Source organism: Somniosus microcephalus, chromosome 3, assembly GCF_052327205.1.
Source record: "Somniosus microcephalus isolate GS21.2 chromosome 3, FLI_Smic_1.0, whole genome shotgun sequence".
Taxonomy (NCBI): domain Eukaryota; kingdom Metazoa; phylum Chordata; class Chondrichthyes; order Squaliformes; family Somniosidae; genus Somniosus; species Somniosus microcephalus.
In genome coordinates, this window is record NC_140989.1 from 34,625,098 (window position 1) to 34,644,914 (window position 19,817).

A 19,817-nucleotide genomic window follows, 5' to 3' on the forward strand; every position below is an offset into this window, starting at 1 on the left:
TGGGCTGCTTTGTCCTGGATGGTGATGAGCTTCTTGAGTGTTGTTGGAGCTGCACTCAGTCAGGCAAGTGGAGAGTATTCCATCACACTCCTTACTTGTGCCTTGTAGATGGTGGAAAGACTTTGGGGAGTCAGGAGGTGAGACACTCGCCGCAGAATACCCAGCCTCTGGGCTAGGGATGGAGAGATCACCCAGGGTTCCCGCTCCTGATCGCATTCAAGTGAACCAAGGCAAAAAGAAAAAGTGTGCATGTTGGCATTGGAGAAGGGCAGGATTGGGCTTGATTGCAATGGCATCAATAGTTGAACAGCTTGCCAACCTACCATTCTTGAAAACGATCGGCTTGTAAACAACATGTTTTTTGTTGTTGAGAAGGCTGTATAACACGACTGTCCCCCCCACGCCCACCGTCTCAGGCTGCTACTCACGTATCTGCGAATCTTGGCTTCTCCCTAAATTGTAGGCATTCACTTCAACATTTAGATACTATCTGTGTTATTAAATAATTACACTGCTTAGGTACAGCTTGCGATCTGAGCACTGATAACAGCGATGTCTGCTAAAATGCTTCGCTTTCTTTTGCAGATCTGACGGAATCCACAATTTTTAAAAAAAATAAATAAAACATTTCTGCCTCGTTGAAAAACAAGAAACGCTCCTGTGATGGTTCAGTGAGTAAATGCACCACATGGTGAGGCACTGATCTTTCCAGACCAGGCAAGTTCCAAGGTTTCCTCCCTGCTGTGTGCTCAGTAAGCTGATTGCATCTGGGGCACCAACAACACATAGATACAAGGCTCTTACAGGGGCAATAATACACAGCCAGGAGCCTGTTACAGGTCAATAACACTTCGCTAGGAGCATGTTAAAGGCAATAACAATTTTTTTTTTTAAATAACTGCTACATCACAGTGACAGTGAATCATGCTGCAGTGACATGTTTATTACAGGGAAATGCCTCATATTATAGTTAATTCTGGATCTTCCAAAGTGATGCTCACAGTAAGTCAGCATATGCTGTTTTACAACCACAGTAACATTATACCATGGAATGCACAATGTATTTCTCTACTGCTAAGGTGGAATTCTGTTTAACTGTCTTTGCAAGGGCCACAAAAGTCTAATTACAGTAAATACAGATTGCTGAAGGAAGTTGGTAGTTTGGCAGGTGGAAAAAAGCCAGAAAGAAATGACTTGTTTTTTAAAACGTATATATATATTTATCCATTGGTAGGTTCTCTATCTGTTTAATTCTGATTTGTTGCTGTTTTCTGAAAGTGAGCCAATTATGTGCTAATGTGACTCACACTTCCAAGTGTGACTCTCTGAGGTACGGCACGTACACAACTGTTGCAGGACCTTATGGATAAACAGATGTAAAACAGTGTGGGCTTTTATTTTCTGCGAAAGCTTCCTCTTCCTATCTGCAGAGTTTTCAACACTGGGGAAATGCGAGGGGTGTATGGGGCGGGGGTGGGGGGACCTTTAAGACGTAGCAATTGCGAAGCAGGTTGCAAATTCATTTAAACACATGGAACCGCGTTTAAGAGACGGCAATCGGTTCGCAGTTTCAGAACTGAAGCAAGTGAGCGTCACCCCTAATGTGCGACCCAATACAAATTAGCATCGCTCACCCCCAATGGAAAGAAAAAAAAGGGGGCGGAGTGTATAACGTGCGGCCGATCCGATACCAGCCTTATGTTCCCGCACCCCCCCCACCACCCCCGAAGTTGAAAGTTACCCCCATCGCAACGCATGTTCTGTGCAAGGATCGGTACATCAGTAAGAAAGCACCTGCACGTACATGTATCCGAATGGACAGTACTTGTCGCAAACCACTGGCTTGCACTTCTTCGGTCGTGCGCGGCACTGGCAGATCTCACAGCCATGTACGTCGGTCTGCAGGCCAAAGGGACAGTCCAAACCACAGCCCGATATGAGGCCTGTACAAAGCTCTTCTCCTGGAAAAAAAGACAAGATTAGCTTAAACTCGGCGTTATCAAACAAATGTCATTTAAAGCAGCTGAAATGACTTACTCCCACCTCTTCCCTGAATTATTGAAGGAAAGTGAGTATCGTCGGTACATAGTCTCCTGCCACCCCACTCCTCCTAACTACACTGTTAATGTCAAAATCAGAGTGACCACTCTGTGATACACCATGTTGGAGCAGCGATGCGCCGTTCCGTCCTGGAGCATAAACCCGTGACCTTTTCCACCTAGAAGGACAAGGGCAGCAGGCGCATGAGAACACCATCACCTGCAAGTTCCCCTCCAAGTCACACACCATCCTGACTTGGAAGTATATCGCCGTTCCTTCATCGTCGCTGGGTCAAAATCCTGGAACTCCCTCCTTACCAGCACTGTGGGAGTACCTTCACCACATGGACTGCAGCGGTTCAAGAAGGCGGCTCACCACCACCTTCTCAAGGGCAACTAGGGATGGGCAATAAATGCTGGCCTTGCTAGCGACGCTCATATCCCGTGAATGAATGAAAAAATAAATAAAGTTGCGCAGTGCTCTGTGCTGCAGATGAAAAGCTGTTTCCCATTCTGGGTGATTTTCTTTTTGCTTATGTAGAATAATAGCACTGGTGCACTGTGGCTGCAGTGTGCACTATCTACAGGATCAACACCCGTACAATTTCTACCACGGAGAACGACAAGAGCAGCAACATGATGGCAACACCATCACCTGCAGATTCCCCTCCAAGTCACACACCGTGGAATTCCCTATCTAACACCATCATCACAAGTACAGCAGCGGTTCAAGGTGAAGGCTCACCAGCTTCTCAGGGCAACTTTAAAAAAGGCTTTTCCTTTCGTTACCTTGTCCCTTCCACCTAATGGTGACATCCCGATTGACCTCGCTTATTTCTTATCGCTTTGAACCTTCGTGATATCCTGGGGCTGTGGGACTTGGCCCCTTACCTTTACCAGTTTACTCACTTTACAAAGAGAGACACCTACAGTTCCCCTTTAAGACTGTACAATCCCAGCAGTCAGAGAAATACGTTAAATATGCTAAAGATTTTTTTTAAAGAAACATAACCCACCTTTGAGCAGTTAATCGTAGCCCCTGACCCTAACGTTTTATAATAAATCAGCTTTCAGCGACCTTCCAGCAGGCTAATTAACAAAATGCACGGTGGGAATACACTTTTTCCATAACAATGTAGCAAGTGGAATTTTTATTGGGTCTTTGAAGCCCGCTCATTGAACAAAAACATTTCAGCTTTGGGTTACACACAGCCTGAAAAATAGTTAGTGTTCCTCGCTCGCAGGTGGGAGAGACAGGACTAAACACGACAAGAGAAAGAAAGCCTAAGGTGGGGGTGGGTTTTCAGTAAAAGTACTCCCTCCTCTATAACTTGAAAGAGAAGAAAAAAGGTAGCAGCTCTTCTCGTACCTTTAGGAGGTACAAGCTCATGAAGTATTTAACCGTCTTTAAGGCTTCCACGTGTTCCCGGAGCTACTCCCGGGACGTGTTTATGGGGGCAGTTCTTGTGTATGTTTAAATTGTGGAGGTGAGCGTTTGCTCTCTGTATTTTTCACCCTTCCCCTCCTCTCCTTGCTGGAGTAGAGTTCCATGTGGGGGCGTTGAGTGCCCTCCAGCATCTCACCCCTGATCATCCTCCCTGTGAGATTGGCGACACGCTATCTGACCACGGGGAGAGCATCCTCGTTGAATTTAATTGCATCCTTACCCAGTATCCACAGGTGTGCACTGGGGCCACGCTATAACTTTCAGCAGCAGCAACCCGGCCCAATTTCTTTGCCTTCCCTCGCACAGAGATGCTAAGATCAATTGTAGCACCATCTGCTGCTACTGAGATCAACCAACTTAACGGAAACCGGCGCTCAAACCTGGGAATTCATGGTTTTAAGTGACTCAGTCACTCACTGGATAAACACACTGAGCCATTTCGGCAGCCTAAGTGGCTCTTTCCACTGAAACTACTCTTTTGAAGGCTTTGCGTCCCCATTAATCATTAAAGGAACAAGTTGGACCCTCGTACCAGAAGCATTATTTTAGAACATCAATTTTCCTGCTGGCACAGAAACCCTCAAGTAAAGACTCCCTCCCCTGCTAGGCCGATCTACCGATGCCAACCAGGAGTGCACCTTGGAGCAGCTCCATTTCAAGCCATGACAATCAATATTCCCCCTAATTTTATTTTGGGTCCGCAGCCCCTTTAACATTTACAAAGCCGGTCCCGAGCTGCGTGGGATCGGCAGACAGCTGTGCAGCTTAGAGGGAACGTTAATGACAACAGTGACTACACTTCAAAAACAAAAGTACTTCATTGGCTGTAAAGCGCTTCGGCATGCCCTGAGGTCATGAAAGGAGCTACAGTATATAAATGAAAGTTCTTTCTATGACTTCAAACCGGCCTGAGAAAGAAAGAAAGACTTACATTTATATAGCGCCTTTCATGACCACCGGACCTCTCAAAGCGCTTTACAGCCAATGAAGTACTTTTTGAAGTGGAGTCACTGTTGTAATGTGGGAAACGCGGCAGCCAATTTGCGCACGGCAAGGTCCCACAAACAGCAATGCGATAATGCCCAGATAATCTGTTTTTTGTTAAGTTGGTTGAGGGATAAATATTGGCCCAGGACACCGGGGATAACTCCCCTGCTCTTCTTCGAAACAGTGCCTCACGATCTTTTATGTCCACCTGAGAGAGCCTTGCCAAAGCCGCCCAATTTCAGAAGCCACACCACAGCCGCTCAGGGGCACACAGGAATGTTTCCCGTTACCGGCGTCACCGGAGCAGCACGGCAAAGAGGAGACTCAATTTTTATTTTCCGCCTTTAAAGCATAAAGACATGAATAAAGCACATTATGAAGTGAGATAACACTGAACTTCGCAGTTCCTCTCGATGAGATTGTGAAGCAACACCAGTGGAAATGAAAAAAAAAGAAGCATTTCCCTGGCACAGGAGCACAGTAATAAAGTGTCACAGTGGAGGAGTTTCAATTGATTTGCTTTGTCTACAAAAGTATCTTTTCCCTCAGTCTGAAGCCCCACTACAAAAGTGTTATAAATTGAATATGTCATGGACAGCAGCGCAGTATGATAAATATTTCCACTTGTGTGGCTGCCATAACCCACTTGTGAATCATTTGCATCAGCCGCACTTGTGGAGATATTTATCATATCACACAGGGGGTTACCGCAAGTCCTATTTATAAACCCTTTTAGTAGATTCAGGTGGCAATGCAGACTGATCCAGTCCTCGTTGCTATCTGTGGCTGGCACACACACACACACACACACAAACACACACACACACACACACAACACACACACACACAAACACACACACACACACACACACACACACACACACACAACACACACACAAACACAACACACACACACACACACACCACACACACACACACACACACACAAACACAACACACACAACACACACACACTCCACACACACACACAACACACACACACACACACAAACACACAAACACACACACACACACAAACACACACAAACACACACACACACAACACACACACACACAACACACACAACACACACACACCTAAGTGCCGGAGCCTCTCGAGCAGCTGACAGATGTTGAGCAGAATGACGAAGGCAGTACTCACTGGTTTTGCACTGGCACGTGCGGCATCCACTGTGGTCCAGCTTGAAGCCGTAGATACAGTCCCTCTCTGTCAGCGTGCAGTTGATCAACAGTTCGCATATTGGAGGCCCAATGGTGATATATGTCGGCTCTGCAGCAGCAACGGATGAAAGGCAGAGAGAGAGAGAGAGAAGTGTTAGAGAAGCTTGGGCAGATTCACCCGTCCCTTCTTTAGAGTCAGCTTGACTTATTTGGTAGCACTCTCACTCTGGGATCAGAAAGTTGTAGTTTCAGGGCCCATACCAAGGTTTGAGCAGATAATTTCCACTGTGCAGCACTGAAGTAGTGCTACATTGTCTGAGGTGCCGTCCTTCGGATGAGATTTTGAACAATGGATCTGTTTGCCTGTTCTAGTGCTTCAAGTGGATGGTAAAGATCTCCCACGGCGCGATTTGAAGAGCAGGGACGTCTCCCAATGTCCTAACAAAGCTGCCGAAACCATCACCATCCAAGAGAACAGATTGATGGCTCATTCATCTCACTGCTTGTTTATGGGCTATTTCTGGAGCAGAATGACTATTGCATTTGCCTGCAACAATCACTGCACTTCAAAAGTAATTCATTGCACGAAGCACTTTGAGACATTTCAAAGTGATAAAACACTATATCAATGCAAGCTTTTTAAAATTTTAATTGCACTTACTCGCGCCTCAGCTATCAGGGCAACATTCCATAAGGATACATCCTTTGTTGGAAACTACTTCCTTCAACAGTGTGTCCCAGTAATTTTATCTTTTACATCCAACACTATTTTCCCAAATATTCCCACTTATGTAGACACCTGCATATTGTTCATTTCTGTAGCTGACAACTGAGTGTATATGGAGGGGGACGGGGAATTGTAGGGCGAGGGGATCCCCGGTGGATTGTGTTGGCTTCCTGTTATGGGTATCATTATGATGCGTCTGTCTTTCTTTCTCGTGCTCTTGCTGAACGAGGTAAGTCTTTGCATATAGGCCTCGGTAGAGTGCACTCCAATGGCTCAATTAGTAATTGGACCGTGTTGTGTGGCACTGGACCATACAGACCAGGGAAGCCCCATGCTAATCCCTGGTCGGTGGTGAGATAGCTGATCTCAACCAAGCAATGTCGGTGCGCTACAGTTGGGCTCAGGGTGAGAGGAGGGGCAATAAATATCAATCAGGGTCCCTGTGCCCGATTGTTATTGAGTGACACCTGATGGAATCGTGTGTGCACGTGTTATGTGTGCGCAGGTTGGTTAGGGCTGGGCTAATTTGTGATGCTCCCATAGTCAAATAGCCTACTGTTACTCACTCTCTAAGCTCACAAATGAAGAATGGCACCAAGTTAAATAGCCCACCGATAGCTGAGGGTCAATGTACTGTGCCACAGCTAGGAATCACCGCCTTCAAGAGAGGAGGAAAGTAATGGGGAAAATAAACCTTTGATGAAAATTGAGGGGAACAAAATGTCTGTTGATCAGTCTGCAAATAGCTGTGAATAAGCTATGTGCCTGGGACGCTGCTGTAGGTACAGTTAAAGTTAGTCTTTCATTACTGGGCGTACAGGAAAAATCTCAAAATGTGGGTATAAATCAGAGTGAAATACTCTGAAGTAATTCATTGACCCAGTCAGAGGCAGCTCACTCAAGTGCAACTATTCAAAGAGGAGCAAGGAGTTCCCTCAGTGTCATGGCCAAAATTCCTCCCTTAACAACAACAACTTGCATTTATATAGCGCCTTTAATGTAGTAAAACATCCCAAGGCGCTTCACAGGAGCGTTATCAAACTAAATTTGACACCGAGCCACATAAGGAAATATTAGGGCAGGTGACCAAAAGCTTGGTCAAAGAGGTAGGTTTCAAGGAGCATCTTAAAGGAGGAAAGAGGTAGAGAGGCGGAGAGGTTTAGGGAGGGAATTCCAGAGCTTAAGCCTTGGTGGCTGAAGACACGCCCACCAATGGTGGAGCGATTATAATCAGGGATGCGCAAGAGGCCAGAATTGGAGGAGTGCAGGTATTTTGGAGGGCTTTAGGAGGTTACAGAGATAGGGAGGGGCGAGGCCATGGAGAGATCTGAAAACAAGAATAAGAGTTTTAAAATCAAGGTGTTCCTTAACCAGGAGCCAATGTCGGTCAGCGAGCACAGGGGTGATGGGCGAAGGGGACTTGGTGCGAGTTAGGACACGGGCAGCCGAGTTTTGGATGAGCTTAAGTTTATGGCGGGTGGAAGATGGGAGGCTGGCCAGGAGAGTGTTGGAATAGTCGAGTCTAGAGGCAACAAAATCAACACCATGAAAGAAATACATTACCTCACCACTTATTTCATTGCTGTTTGTGGGACGTTGCCACACAGAATGGCTGCCACATTTGCCTACGTAACAACAATCACTGCACTCCATAAGTAATTCATTGTGTGAAGTGCTTTGAGACAATTTGACATGATATGGTGCTATATGAATACAAGTGACATTTATAATTAAATAATCATGCGGCCAAGGGTGGGGATGAGTTGTCAGTCTACAAACAACTGACTGAATTAAACCTAAACAGATTGAAATGTGCCAACAATATAGCTGCAGTGAGGAGACGTGGTCTGCTATAACCAGTTATGGCATAAACACAAAAGAGATACAGCACTGCGAAGATAATTTTACACGCTCAATGATGGGCTTTAGATACAGATCAGCCGTGAATGGCGGAACAGGCTCGAGGGGCTGAATGGTCTACTCCTGTTCCGATAAGTGTGTAGTGTTTGTGTTTCTTTCACCTTATGAACCGTGTAACCCTCCCACAACCAGAAGTCCTCCCCAAAAGATGAGAACCAAAATCCCCACCTGGGAAGGGCAAAGTCTTCAGGTGTTTCTCTACACTCCCAGCCTGGACTGGGCAGAGGGTTTAGTATTAAAGTGTTCCGCACTACGCCATGCTCAAGGTGACATTTGCAGCAGTGTGAAAGCTCACAACGACGCACTCACAACATGCTTACGGTGCCGGACCTACGCACAAAAAAAAAAGGGGGAGGGGGGGAAAAACAAAAAGTAGCTGAGGCTTGTCTAGCATTGTGAGCCTTTTGGAATCGTGTCAAGCCCTGTGAGATTGATGCGAATTCAAGTCAAGTCTGATTTAAAAATTAACTGGACTTTATTTCACTTAGCCAAACAAATTGATGGAATTGTCCTGATCCTTTCTTTTTTTTTATTACAGTACTGTATGTAAACCTGCCAAAGCCTCAGTGCGGGGAGCATATTTCACATTTCAAACTAAACTCAATGGCTATTTACCGTGCAAGGAATGTCTCCTGGACTGAAGCTCATGGAGGCCGGAGTGTCAAAGGGCACTGGCGCAGCCCATTTATCACTAGCCGGCTTTGGCAAGGCAGGAGTACGACAGTTTCAGCATAAAATTAACAAAGGATTTTACAAAACAAAGTAACTGATGGTGCACCTGGTTGCAATCGGAAAATGCCATTTAATTAATCTCCGGCGGGCCAACATTGGAATTTTAAATGCCGCTTGTTTATTCAGAGGTAAGACTTTCGTGGTGGCTTAAGTTTGCAATCAACTGGTTTCAGTCCGCATCCAGCAGACTAGCTGTTGGAAGAGAATGAAAGTGGGTCAAAATAGGAATCCCAAATCTGTGCTGGTTTTAACCAGACCCACCGGAGGGATAAATTGCATTGTGGTACCGAATCGGACACACGCCAGTTTTACGTAGGTAAGGACTAATGGTTGCGCCAACCCCTGTTCCGAGGATTCAATCAGAGAACTTTATTGCTTGTGAAACTGTCCAGCATCATAGTGTCCTACAGGTTAACCATCTCCGCTCCCTTGTACAGGTTACTAACTCCACGCCCTAGCCACCAGATAAAATGAGATGGCTCTACTCAATCCACCTATATGGAATTGTATGGAGGGGGAGGTGATATTAAGAAAGAACTTTCATGACTGCAGGGACATCCCGCAGTGTTTCACAGCCAATGAACGACAGCCACTGATGTAAAGTAGGGGAACACAGCAGCCAATTTGTGCACAGCAAGGTCCCGCAAACAGCAATGAGATAACTGACCAGCTAATCTGTTTTAGTGATGTCTGTTGAGGGATACACTGTGGCCAGGACACTGGGAGAACTCCCTTGCTCATCTTCAACTAACGCCATGGGATCTTTTTTGTCCACCTGAGAGGGCAAATGGAACCTCAGTTTAACATCTCATCCAGAAGATGGCACTGGAGTGTTAGCCTAGATTATGTTTTTTTTAATTCGTTTATGGGATGTGGGCGTCGCTGGCAAGGCCAGCATTTATTGCCCATCCCTAATTGCCCTTGAGAAGGTGGTGGTGAGTCGCCTTCTTGAACCGCTGCAGTCCGTGTGGTGAAGGTACTCCCACAGTGCTGTTAAGTAAGAAATTGCAGGATTTTGACCCAGCGACGATGAAGGAATCGGCGATATATTTCCAATTCAGGATGGTGTGTGACTTGGAGGGGAACTTGGAGGTGGTGGTGTTCCCATGCGCCTGCTGCCCTTGTCCTTCTAGGTGGAAGAGGTCGCGGGTTTGGGAGGTGCTGCCGAAGAAGCCTTGGCGAGTTGCTGCAGTGCATCTTGTAGATGGTACACACTGCAGCCACGGTACGCCGGTGGTGGAGGGAGTGAATGTTTAAGGTGGTGGATGGGGTGCCAATCAAGCGGGCTGCTTTGTCCTGGATGGTGTCGAGCTTCTCGAGTGTTGTTGGAGCTGCACTCATCCAGGCAAGTGGGGAGTATTCCATCACACTCCTTACTTGTGCCTTGTAGATGGTGGAAAGGCTTTGGGGAGTCATTGGCGTGTGCAGTGAATGGGCTGGTTGGACGGAACAGACTCTACTCATTTCATGATTTCTAATGTTTTTATTTCTTAGCACAATCAGAGCTGTGTTTACACTGCACCAGTACAAGAATGAAAACTGTACTAGGGAGTGGAGTTAGTGGACCAGTGGGACACTATGGGGAAGGAGTTAGTCTATATTCTTTGAGTGAATCCACAGTCTCCAAGGTAGGTGGCACTGTTGCACACTTATTTCTGAAATCTCCCAACTCTGTCTCCATGATAGGTGGGGCTAAATGATTCGGTTGTCAACTGGCTTTTGGGACTGTGGGCGGGCCCTTTAAGACTCTAGATATAGGGGGGCGCTAGATGCTTCAATTAAGAATGGCGCTGGGAAGCCTATGTTATCTAAAATGAACAGCATTGATAATGCATTAGCTGACATACTTTTAAAAGCAAAATATCAGCAGGACATGTGGCCTATTTACGAGTTAATAACTATTTCCCTTCAGGGATGAGGGCTTAACTTTGGGTTATGGCCAATAACCAAGTTACTAATAATTATATTTTCTGGGGGAGGAAACTCAAGCCTACACGCACATCAATAGGGTAATAATTTTTTTTAAAAACTGGCAATACAATTTTTACGTGACAACTTAAGAACAGCACTGAAAGAGGCCCGAGAACGAATTACTAAGCCTCTTGGCTATAGAATAGTGCAGAGATTGTTGAGAAAAAGGGAGGGTTGTAAAATATAAATAAAACCGAAGGCAGGAGAGTGGAAAAAAACACCATTTGAAACTCTCTTGCACAACTTTCCATTTTATCCCTAGAAAACATTCCATCAGCTTTTCTGCCTCTCATGTGTAACATTCTTTCCATTTCTTCAAATAACTGAGCATTTACAGCACCACTCTAATCAGGCTGCAGTATCCCAGGTATCTGAAATTCCTTGGCAAGAGAGCCTCTCATTGTGCAAAGCCTCTCTTGGCTTGATTGTTTTCAGTCAGTAGATGGTTCCAGTTCAAGGTCAAAGGCAGTCTAGGCTGCTCACAGTTGCCATGGAAACCAAAAGCAGGTGTTTAAAACTTAACTGGGGGGGGTGGGGGGGGGGAGGCGGAAAAGAGAAACAGTCCCCCTCACACACATACACAAATACCCCCCGCCCCCCCATATCTGCAAGAGTCATTGTTCTGAAGTGTCACAATAACCTTAGGCCAGTGCCTCAACTTTCACAGCGTCAGATAATCCTCTGCAGCTCTACAGTAGCATTTCTGCACCAGCTGCTAAATGTGACGGGGACGCAGCAGACAAGAGTTCAGTTTATTCCAGCTATTAATCATCTGGGCACAGACAATCTCTCGTAGCCGGAGGTGAAGTTAGGCATGTTTTTTTATCACTTAACTTTGAAAACGAGAAGCAACATGAGATGCGGACCCTTGTGGGAACCCGCGTGCCAAAGCGAGATTCAGTATCAACGTGATGTGGTTAAAAAGAGCAAAAGTCAATATGTGTTGACGTTGAAATCTCATTTTTGACTTATACATTCCCGAAGGGTTACTTCCTCATGTATTAATTTGGCTGCTGCTCTCGTTCGTATTATTAGTATTTTTAAAAACGACCTACTTATTTATCTATTTACTTATCGTGCATATGTGTCCAGCTCGTGTGCATCATACCAACACTGACCTGGCCAAAGTGGCCATTAACTGGTCCAGGCAGCGGGCGGTCGTTCGGCCCGACTGCCTGCCTCTCTTCCGCGGCCATGTTCGCACCCGGGTGGCCCTGGGGATGGAGCACGCGGTGTCCGCCGGCACGCTCGAGGCCTTCCGCGACCGGTGGGCGCCGCCAGGGACTGGAGTGCTTCATCACCAGCCCCCCCCCCCGGCAACCAAATTTTAATTTAATTTGTTAAGTTTCATTTGTTGCATTTTTTGTTAAGTTACAGTTTTAGTTGATTGCACCAAAACAGCATCGTACCAACACCGACCGCTACACCCCCTTTTGTCTGCCACACACACACACACACACAAGAAAAATGATTGGCTCATCGCTCTCCCCCACTGATTAACACCAACAAATCAGAAACTACAATCTGTGAAACCAACCAGTCAAAAAGGTGAACAAAGGTGGGGAAAGGTTCAACCAACAAAGCAGCAACAGCAACAAATCCAGTGTCACAAAGAGCTTTACCTACATTTCAAACCATGTGGGGGGGGGGGGACACCTCGCTTCTGATGAGGACAGGAGAACTGGGAGGGAGGGTGTGGAGAGGGAAAGATGGGAGATTTGGGGAGGGCCTTTGAGCCTTCCTGTCGTATTTTACGTTAGAAACCCTCTGAGCACCCCAAGGGTTAACAATCCGTTCATGGATGAGCGAGGACCTGTGCTTTTTCTTCTACCGGCACTGGAGGTATTTTTAAATCTGCCCTTCCTCTGCTGCAGCTACCGTAGTGAATGGCTAGGACTTTCGGATGACAGCTTAGCTCCGTTTCCATGTGAGATTTACTGTCGTCTGGCAAATGAGAGTTTGTTTTCTATCTTCTGGGGCACCTGCATCCATTATTTCAACACCTGGAGTGGGGAGGGTGGGAATCCTTCTGAGAATGGGAAATTTTTCTGCCAGGTTCCTAGAGTTAGACTGATAGAGTAATCAGGTCTACATCACCAGCCAGCCAGGCACCAATTACTTTCTGGTTTAGGTGAGATGACGCACTCACAATTCAACTGCTCGAGTACGTGTGCGTGTTTCTTAGCTTCCTGTCTTATAAATCCTCTACAGTTCCTTCCTGCATCTGATTCCTTTTCTTCCTCCCTCCTCTCCTGAAGGTGCTGACGCCTGCCGGGGTACATTTCCAGGGATCGATTGGCAATTCCGCCGCTCCGAATGCGAGGGCCCACGTAGTGAATGCCAGCAGGCGGTGCGCCATACCTGACCTGCCTTAACCCTAACCTCAACACACGTGCACTTCCCAGCGGACTCGTTGCCTTTCATGACCTCAGGGCGCCCCCAAAGCGCTTTAGAACAGTAGTCACTGTTTTGTAATGTAGGAAACGTGGAACCAATTTGCACACAGCAAGATCCCACAGATAGCAATGTGGTAATGACCAGATAATCTGTTTTAGCGATGTTGGTTCAGGGATTGGCTAGACCACCGGGAGAACTCCCCTGCTCTTCATTAAATATATTCAAGAAGGAGTTAGATATATTTCTTAAGGCTAAAGGGATCAAGGGATATGGGGAGAAGGCAGGGACGGGGTACTGAGTTTGGATGATCAGCCATGATCTCACTGAATGGCGGAGCAGGCTCGAGGGGCCGAATGGCCTACTCCTGCTCCTATCTTCTATGTTTCTTTGAATAGTGCCATGCGACGAGCTTTGACGTCCGCCTGTGAGGGCAGATGGGGCCTCGGTTTAAAGACGGCACCTCTGACAGTGCAGCACTTCCTCAGTACTGCACTTCAGTGTCAACCTGGATTATGTGCTCAAGTCTCTGGAGTGGGACTTGAACCCACAACCTTTTTACTCAGAGGCGAGAGTGCTACCCACTGAGCCATGGCTGACACCACAGCGAGGAACTGAAAGGCTGAAGGAATCAAAGCTCGTAGCTGCTTTTCCCAGAGGGCCATGAGACCTGAACATTTGTGGACAGGCTTGTGTGTGTTTTTTTTGTGTCAAGGTGCAGATTCAAACACTTTTTCTTTATGCATGCCTGTGATTAAATGAGCTGCGAGCAGAGGACAATGGAAATAATTTCTCGAAAAAATGCAGTCTAAAAGAAAAAAGTATCTGCCCTTTTCACTTCACCAGACAAGACTCAACAAATAAAGCCAGAACCACTGCCAGGCTTCTGCGCAGTTCAACAGACAAACAGTAGTTAAGCTTGGAAAAAAAAAACACACAGGCCACACGATCTAATCTCCTTTGACTGCTGTACTCTGGTAGTGGGTGAAACAAGTGCACACGAGGGAATAATGGGTGGGAAAATAGGTCTCTGTGGGGGTCGGAGCGGAGAGACAGATCCCATTGGTCCCATGGGAGAATGTGTCAATTTAATCCTGTTTGGTTCTTTCCCCGCGCCCCCCCCCCCCCCACCTCCCGACGTCTCTTTTCCTCTCTGAAGGATCCTCCTACATGCAGGGGTGCAGTTATTTACTGAGACCAAGCCCTCTGGAATGTCAGCTATGCAGGTTTCTCAATAGCTGATTGTAGTAGTGCTCATGTCAGTAGTCTTGCAAGGTTGAGTGCATCGCCCTGCATCACAGAAGCAGGGGAAACTTACGTGTGTGTGCGTATGCACTTGTGTGTGTGCAGTGCTTGTGTGTGCGAGCAATTGTGTGTGTACACGTGTGTGTGTGCGCACGCTTGTTTACGGCGTGCTTGTGTACGCACGCACTTGTGTGTATGCGAGCACTTGTGTGTGCGCGCACGCTCGTGTGTGCGAGCGCTTGTGTCTGTGCACGTGTGTGTGTGTGCACGCTTGTTTACGGCGTGCTTGTGTATGCGAGCGATTGTGAGTGCGAGCGCTTGTTTGCGTGCATGCTTGTGTTGAAAGAGTTTCACAGGGGTTAAACAGGGTGAACTGTCTTGGGAGATTTAATCCATCTTCAGTGATATGTGGGAATTCTTCCGCAATGTATATATCTGTGTGTGTGTAATTTATACAATGTATGCAGCCTAGCGCAATGGGCAAGACATTCTTATCTCATATACAATGAGCATGGAATTTATTTTGCATATAAAGGGAGATAATATCTGGCATGGAACCATTACCTGCGAGCTAAAAAGCAATTTAAAAGTTTTTTTTTGGTCCCCATTTGTCTGCTTGCCATATCCATGGCAACTACCTCACCTTGACTGTCCCTCAGCATTAGTAACTCACTATTATGCGTTGGCCTTGTGGAAGCAAAGGCAAATAAAATGTGCACAACCTACAAATGTAAAGGCTAATTTTGCGTCAATTTAATGCAGTTTTTGCATTAAGCCGATCCTGAATCTGTATTATAAGTGCACTTTCTCAAGCAATAAATTAATTTATCAGATGTTATGTTCAAGCCTTTGTCACCCCCAGACCCAACTATTCCAGTGCTCTCAGGGCTGGCCTTCCATCCTCCACCCTCATTAAACCACAGCTTATCTAAAACTCTTCAGCCCGTATACCACCCTGCACCAAGTCCATCACCACTGATCCACGTCTCAAATTTCAACTACTCATAGGAACTGCTAGAAGAAACAGATTGAGATTGTCTTCTACCATCATGGCAGTCACATGATATACTCATCCTTATATTTAAATCCCTCCAAGGCCTCACCCTCCCTATCCCTGTAATCTTCTCCAGCCCTACAACCCTGACCCCTTCCCAGAACTGTAGCTTCCTCTGACTCCAGCCTCTTGTGTATCCCACCTCCTTTCGCCCCACCATTAGTTGCCAAGCCTTCAACTGCCTAAGTCCCATGTGCTGGAATTCCCTCCCTAAACCTTCTGCCTCTCCACCTCCCTCTCCTTCTTTAAGACCCTCCTCAAAACTCACCTCTTAGACCACGCACTTTTAACTGGCGAGAGATGACAAATGGACAGCCTGCTCCCAAGGCTTCTGGCAATGACGCTTTTAACAGTCGTAGTAGAATGTGTGTGAGTGAGCCTACAGTGATGAAGTACCTGGCCTGTGCCCCATGCCTGCTCACCGATAAGCGTGACAGGAATGGCAACTCACGGTGTCTAAGGGACTGTAGGCGCAGGCCATGTCCTATCACTCAGTGGTACAGTGCGTCTGGCGTGCCAACGTGCTGTGATACCATTCGCCATCTTGACATAAGAAAGCATGGATGAGGGAAAGGCCATTTTGTCTATCAAGCCCAGCCCTTCTACAGCTGATGTACAATGTACCCTTTCATGGTCTCTACTCCACCCCTAAGAGAAAATTCTGCGTAAGCACTACCTGATTCCCAAGGGAATTGAGCAACACTCCACAGTATTCATCCATCCTCACATCCTCCCCATTCAACCCTGACATGCTGACCTCCCGACAATATTCCACCTCCTGCCCCACATCCTGAAACTTCCATGGAACTTTGACCACTCCAGTAAAGAGCCACTTTTAAATTGGCACTGTTTCAGTTTGGATTATGGAAGCCTGACGTCCTGAGCTACCTGCCAGTATCAGTCATTCTTTCCATCCAGTAACTCCTGGATTAAGTGATTAATAGTCATTATTTCAGCTAAAATATTCAAAAAGAATCGACAGAAATAAAGAGGATATTAACACTGCTGAGGGAAATTTTCAGATTGTAAGCTACAAGAATTAGGGTAGGATCGCTGTCCCAGCTAGTTTCTGCTCGGGGCAGCAAAGCCATTACCTAAATATTTTATTAGTATTTATCAATAAAATATGAATGTGGAAATATGAAAATGAATACTTCTACTAATGCAAACAGCAACCGAAAACCCTGAAGCATTTTCTATCTCCATCACATGATCACTGCCTAAATAATTACGGTCACTTCTGCAGATGCTGCATGGCAGGTAACGGTAACTTTGGGCAATAGTGTCAAATGGACAATATCAAACGAGCCACCCATTATACACCTGGCCCCACCCAGTTCCCCTTTCATCTGGAGATGCACAATGGATGGCTAATTGGATGTCGCCCATTTTACAACATCGCCTAAAGTTAATATTACCACCTCTCCCCACCACCGCCTCCATTGTTTTTGTCATTTCAAACGATTAGGCACTTTCCAGCCCTCTGGACTCAACATAGAGTTCAACAATTTCAGATCATAACCTCGGCCCCTATCACATATATATTTTTTATCCACACTTTTTTGTTTGTGCTTTTTTTCCCACATGGCAGCTGTCTTTCATTCTGCCAGCGCAATTTACACTTCATCTCGAGCCATCCTTTGTTTCTGAACCTGTCCCATTACCATCTCCTCTTGCCTTGAATATCTCTTCATGCCTCTTTACTTCTCCTGCCTTCCATCCTATCACAGACCTTCCCTTTTGTTCTTTCATCCCCTCCTCCATTTCCCAGCCCCTAAACTTGCTTTAAAATCTGTTCCTTTTCCTGCTTTTTTCCAATTCTGACGAAAGGTCTTCGACCTGAAACGTTAACTCTGTTTCTCTCGCCACCGATGCTGCCTAGCCTGCTGAGTTTTTCCAGCGTTTTCTGTTGTTATTTCAGATTTCCAGCATCCGCAGTATTTTGCTATTGTACCAGTCAATCACAGTCAGGTAGAAAAAAAATTCTTCTGAATCTGACCCTAATTGTGAATCACCCTCAGAGTGGCTGTTGTGGGTGGTTCTAAATGCCGCATTGGTGCAGGAGCAGGTGCTGCTCTGGAGCTGAGGCACATTGTTGGGGTTCCTGGGTGTTCTTGATACTGACGCTCAAATGGAACATGGTACTACAGGAAACTTTGTGCTATCCGGCACCGACGGGACCGAGCTGTTGCCGTTCCCTCAAAACTGCCGGACACACCGGCGTTAATGTTGAAGCATACGGAGCTTTTCATCTCCGTATCTGGCAACAAACACTGTTGCTTAGCAACAGCTTCTAAACAGTCGGCCCGTACCTTGGAAGCGTCTCTGTCGCTTGGCAACAGCTTCAGAGAGACTTTGCAGAGCCTGACTGTTGGAAAAAAAAGCCACGAGAAGAAAAAAAACCTAACAAAACGGCTCCTGATTTTTGCCAGTGGCTCGAGCTTGCCGGACATTTAGCCTCCGGATAACACAAAGTTTCCTGTATATACAGTATCTTGTGAAAATGTCTGAAATTCAACTGTTTTAATGCTTTAATTTTTGCCGTAAACGTCTTCATCTCTTCTTTCCAATACTATTTTTGGAGATTTGTTCATATCATTTTTGCAGTATGCTACAGTTTCCTGCAATTTATTACAATAATCACACTTACATTTACTCAGCATCTTATCACATAGAAACTTCACACAGTGAATTACTATTGAAATGCAGTGACTGCTACGCAGACCACGGAGTCCCCCTACACACAGTAGTCGGGTGGGGGTGGGGTTGCCTAGTCCCCATGATGATAATCCGCTGAATGGCTTTTTAAGGGTCATCCCAAAAGTTCACGCATCTAGTGTTCTGATCCCTTGAGTTAATGGTTTGTCTAAGACCCAGCCAGCTCCATTTTAAGACCAAAATCAATCAGTAAACATATCATTAAGAAGCTGCCGGGAATCACAAACACTTTACAATCTTTACTTAATGCAATGCAAGCAGTACTGCCGCACTAAACTGGACGTGAGTGAGTATGAGCAACAAGGCTTAGAGGATGGCAGGTGCCACAGACTGGGTGCACACTACCAATTCTAGGACACTTACTGGAACTTGAAAGGTGCTTTAAATGGTCAGTGTCCAAGGTTCATTATATTGGGAATGAAAGTGCTAATGGGTGATAGTTTGCCTCAACCAATTTTGTTTTAATGGAGTTAGCCACATAAAACAATAGATTTAAAAGTCTGCACTTTAAGGCCATTGTTACAAAGGATGTTCTGTTATAAGCGATTTTGTTATACTTTACTCTACTGAATTGAAATAAATGATAGGAAAGCAAACATCAGAGAGTGGAATACCTTACTATTTAAAAAAAAGCCCTACAAGATGACTTCCCCTCCAATCTCCCTCCCTTGTGGAAAATCACCCAAAGTGACTCTCTATTTTTGTTGGAATGTTGGTCTTTCCCAGATTGAGTTACTGTTACCTAACGCTTAAATATAAAGCTGTGGGTCTCGTTCAGTGATAATGTGTTTGCCTCAACTCCAGAAAAATGCTGCAAAGATTGTGTTGATTCCCCAGAACTGACAGCTCAGAATTGCTCTTTTTTTTGTGTGTGTGTGTGTGTGTCTGTGTTGGCATTTGATCGCACTCCCAGCTCTCTGTTTTGTATTCCTCAGTGTATATCAAGTGACATGAGGTACGCTGCTCCCTGAGGCTGCGAATAAAAATCTTGCAGCTTGAGATATTTACTTGCCGTGAGCAGATTTCAAAGCTGGAATGTAACGGCACCGCCCATCCCGAATTCCTTCAAAGAATTTAGGTCATGGTAACTTTTGGATTTTTTTGTGCGCGCCCGCCGTCTGCTTTGCCTCTCGCTGGTTTCTGTACATCACATGAGCTATTGGGGGACCGGGTGAGGGGCAGGGGTGGTCCGTGGCACCTGCTGATATCAGTGCCGCTCTGTGATCAGACAGTCGGAGCTGGGTGAGATTCCAGTGGCTGGAGGGTGGGTGGAGGTGGGGGCAGCCTTAAGATGCTGTGCTTTCTCTGCTATACATGGCAGGCAAGTGGACAGAACTCACCCAAGCTGAGATAAGGGAGGGACGTTTATACTTAGCGCTTTTAAGTCCCTCAACCATCATC

At 46.1% G+C, this 19,817-nt stretch overlaps 1 protein-coding gene across 4 annotated transcripts in view; it reads right to left on the reverse strand.

Annotated features, from left to right (window-relative positions):
* crim1 (cysteine rich transmembrane BMP regulator 1 (chordin-like)) overlaps positions 1 to 19,817 on the reverse strand; it is a 190,368-nt gene that overhangs the window by 37,522 nt on the left and 133,029 nt on the right. For all 4 annotated transcript variants that reach the window (XM_085980042.1, XM_085980057.1, XM_085980035.1 and 1 more), the window contains 2 exons: positions 5,636 to 5,764; positions 1,805 to 1,961 (listed from right to left, as the gene is read on the reverse strand). In XM_085980042.1, the coding sequence (XP_085836168.1) occupies positions 1,805 to 1,961; positions 5,636 to 5,764 (286 nt within the window). The remainder of the gene's footprint in view (positions 1 to 1,804; positions 1,962 to 5,635; positions 5,765 to 19,817) is intronic.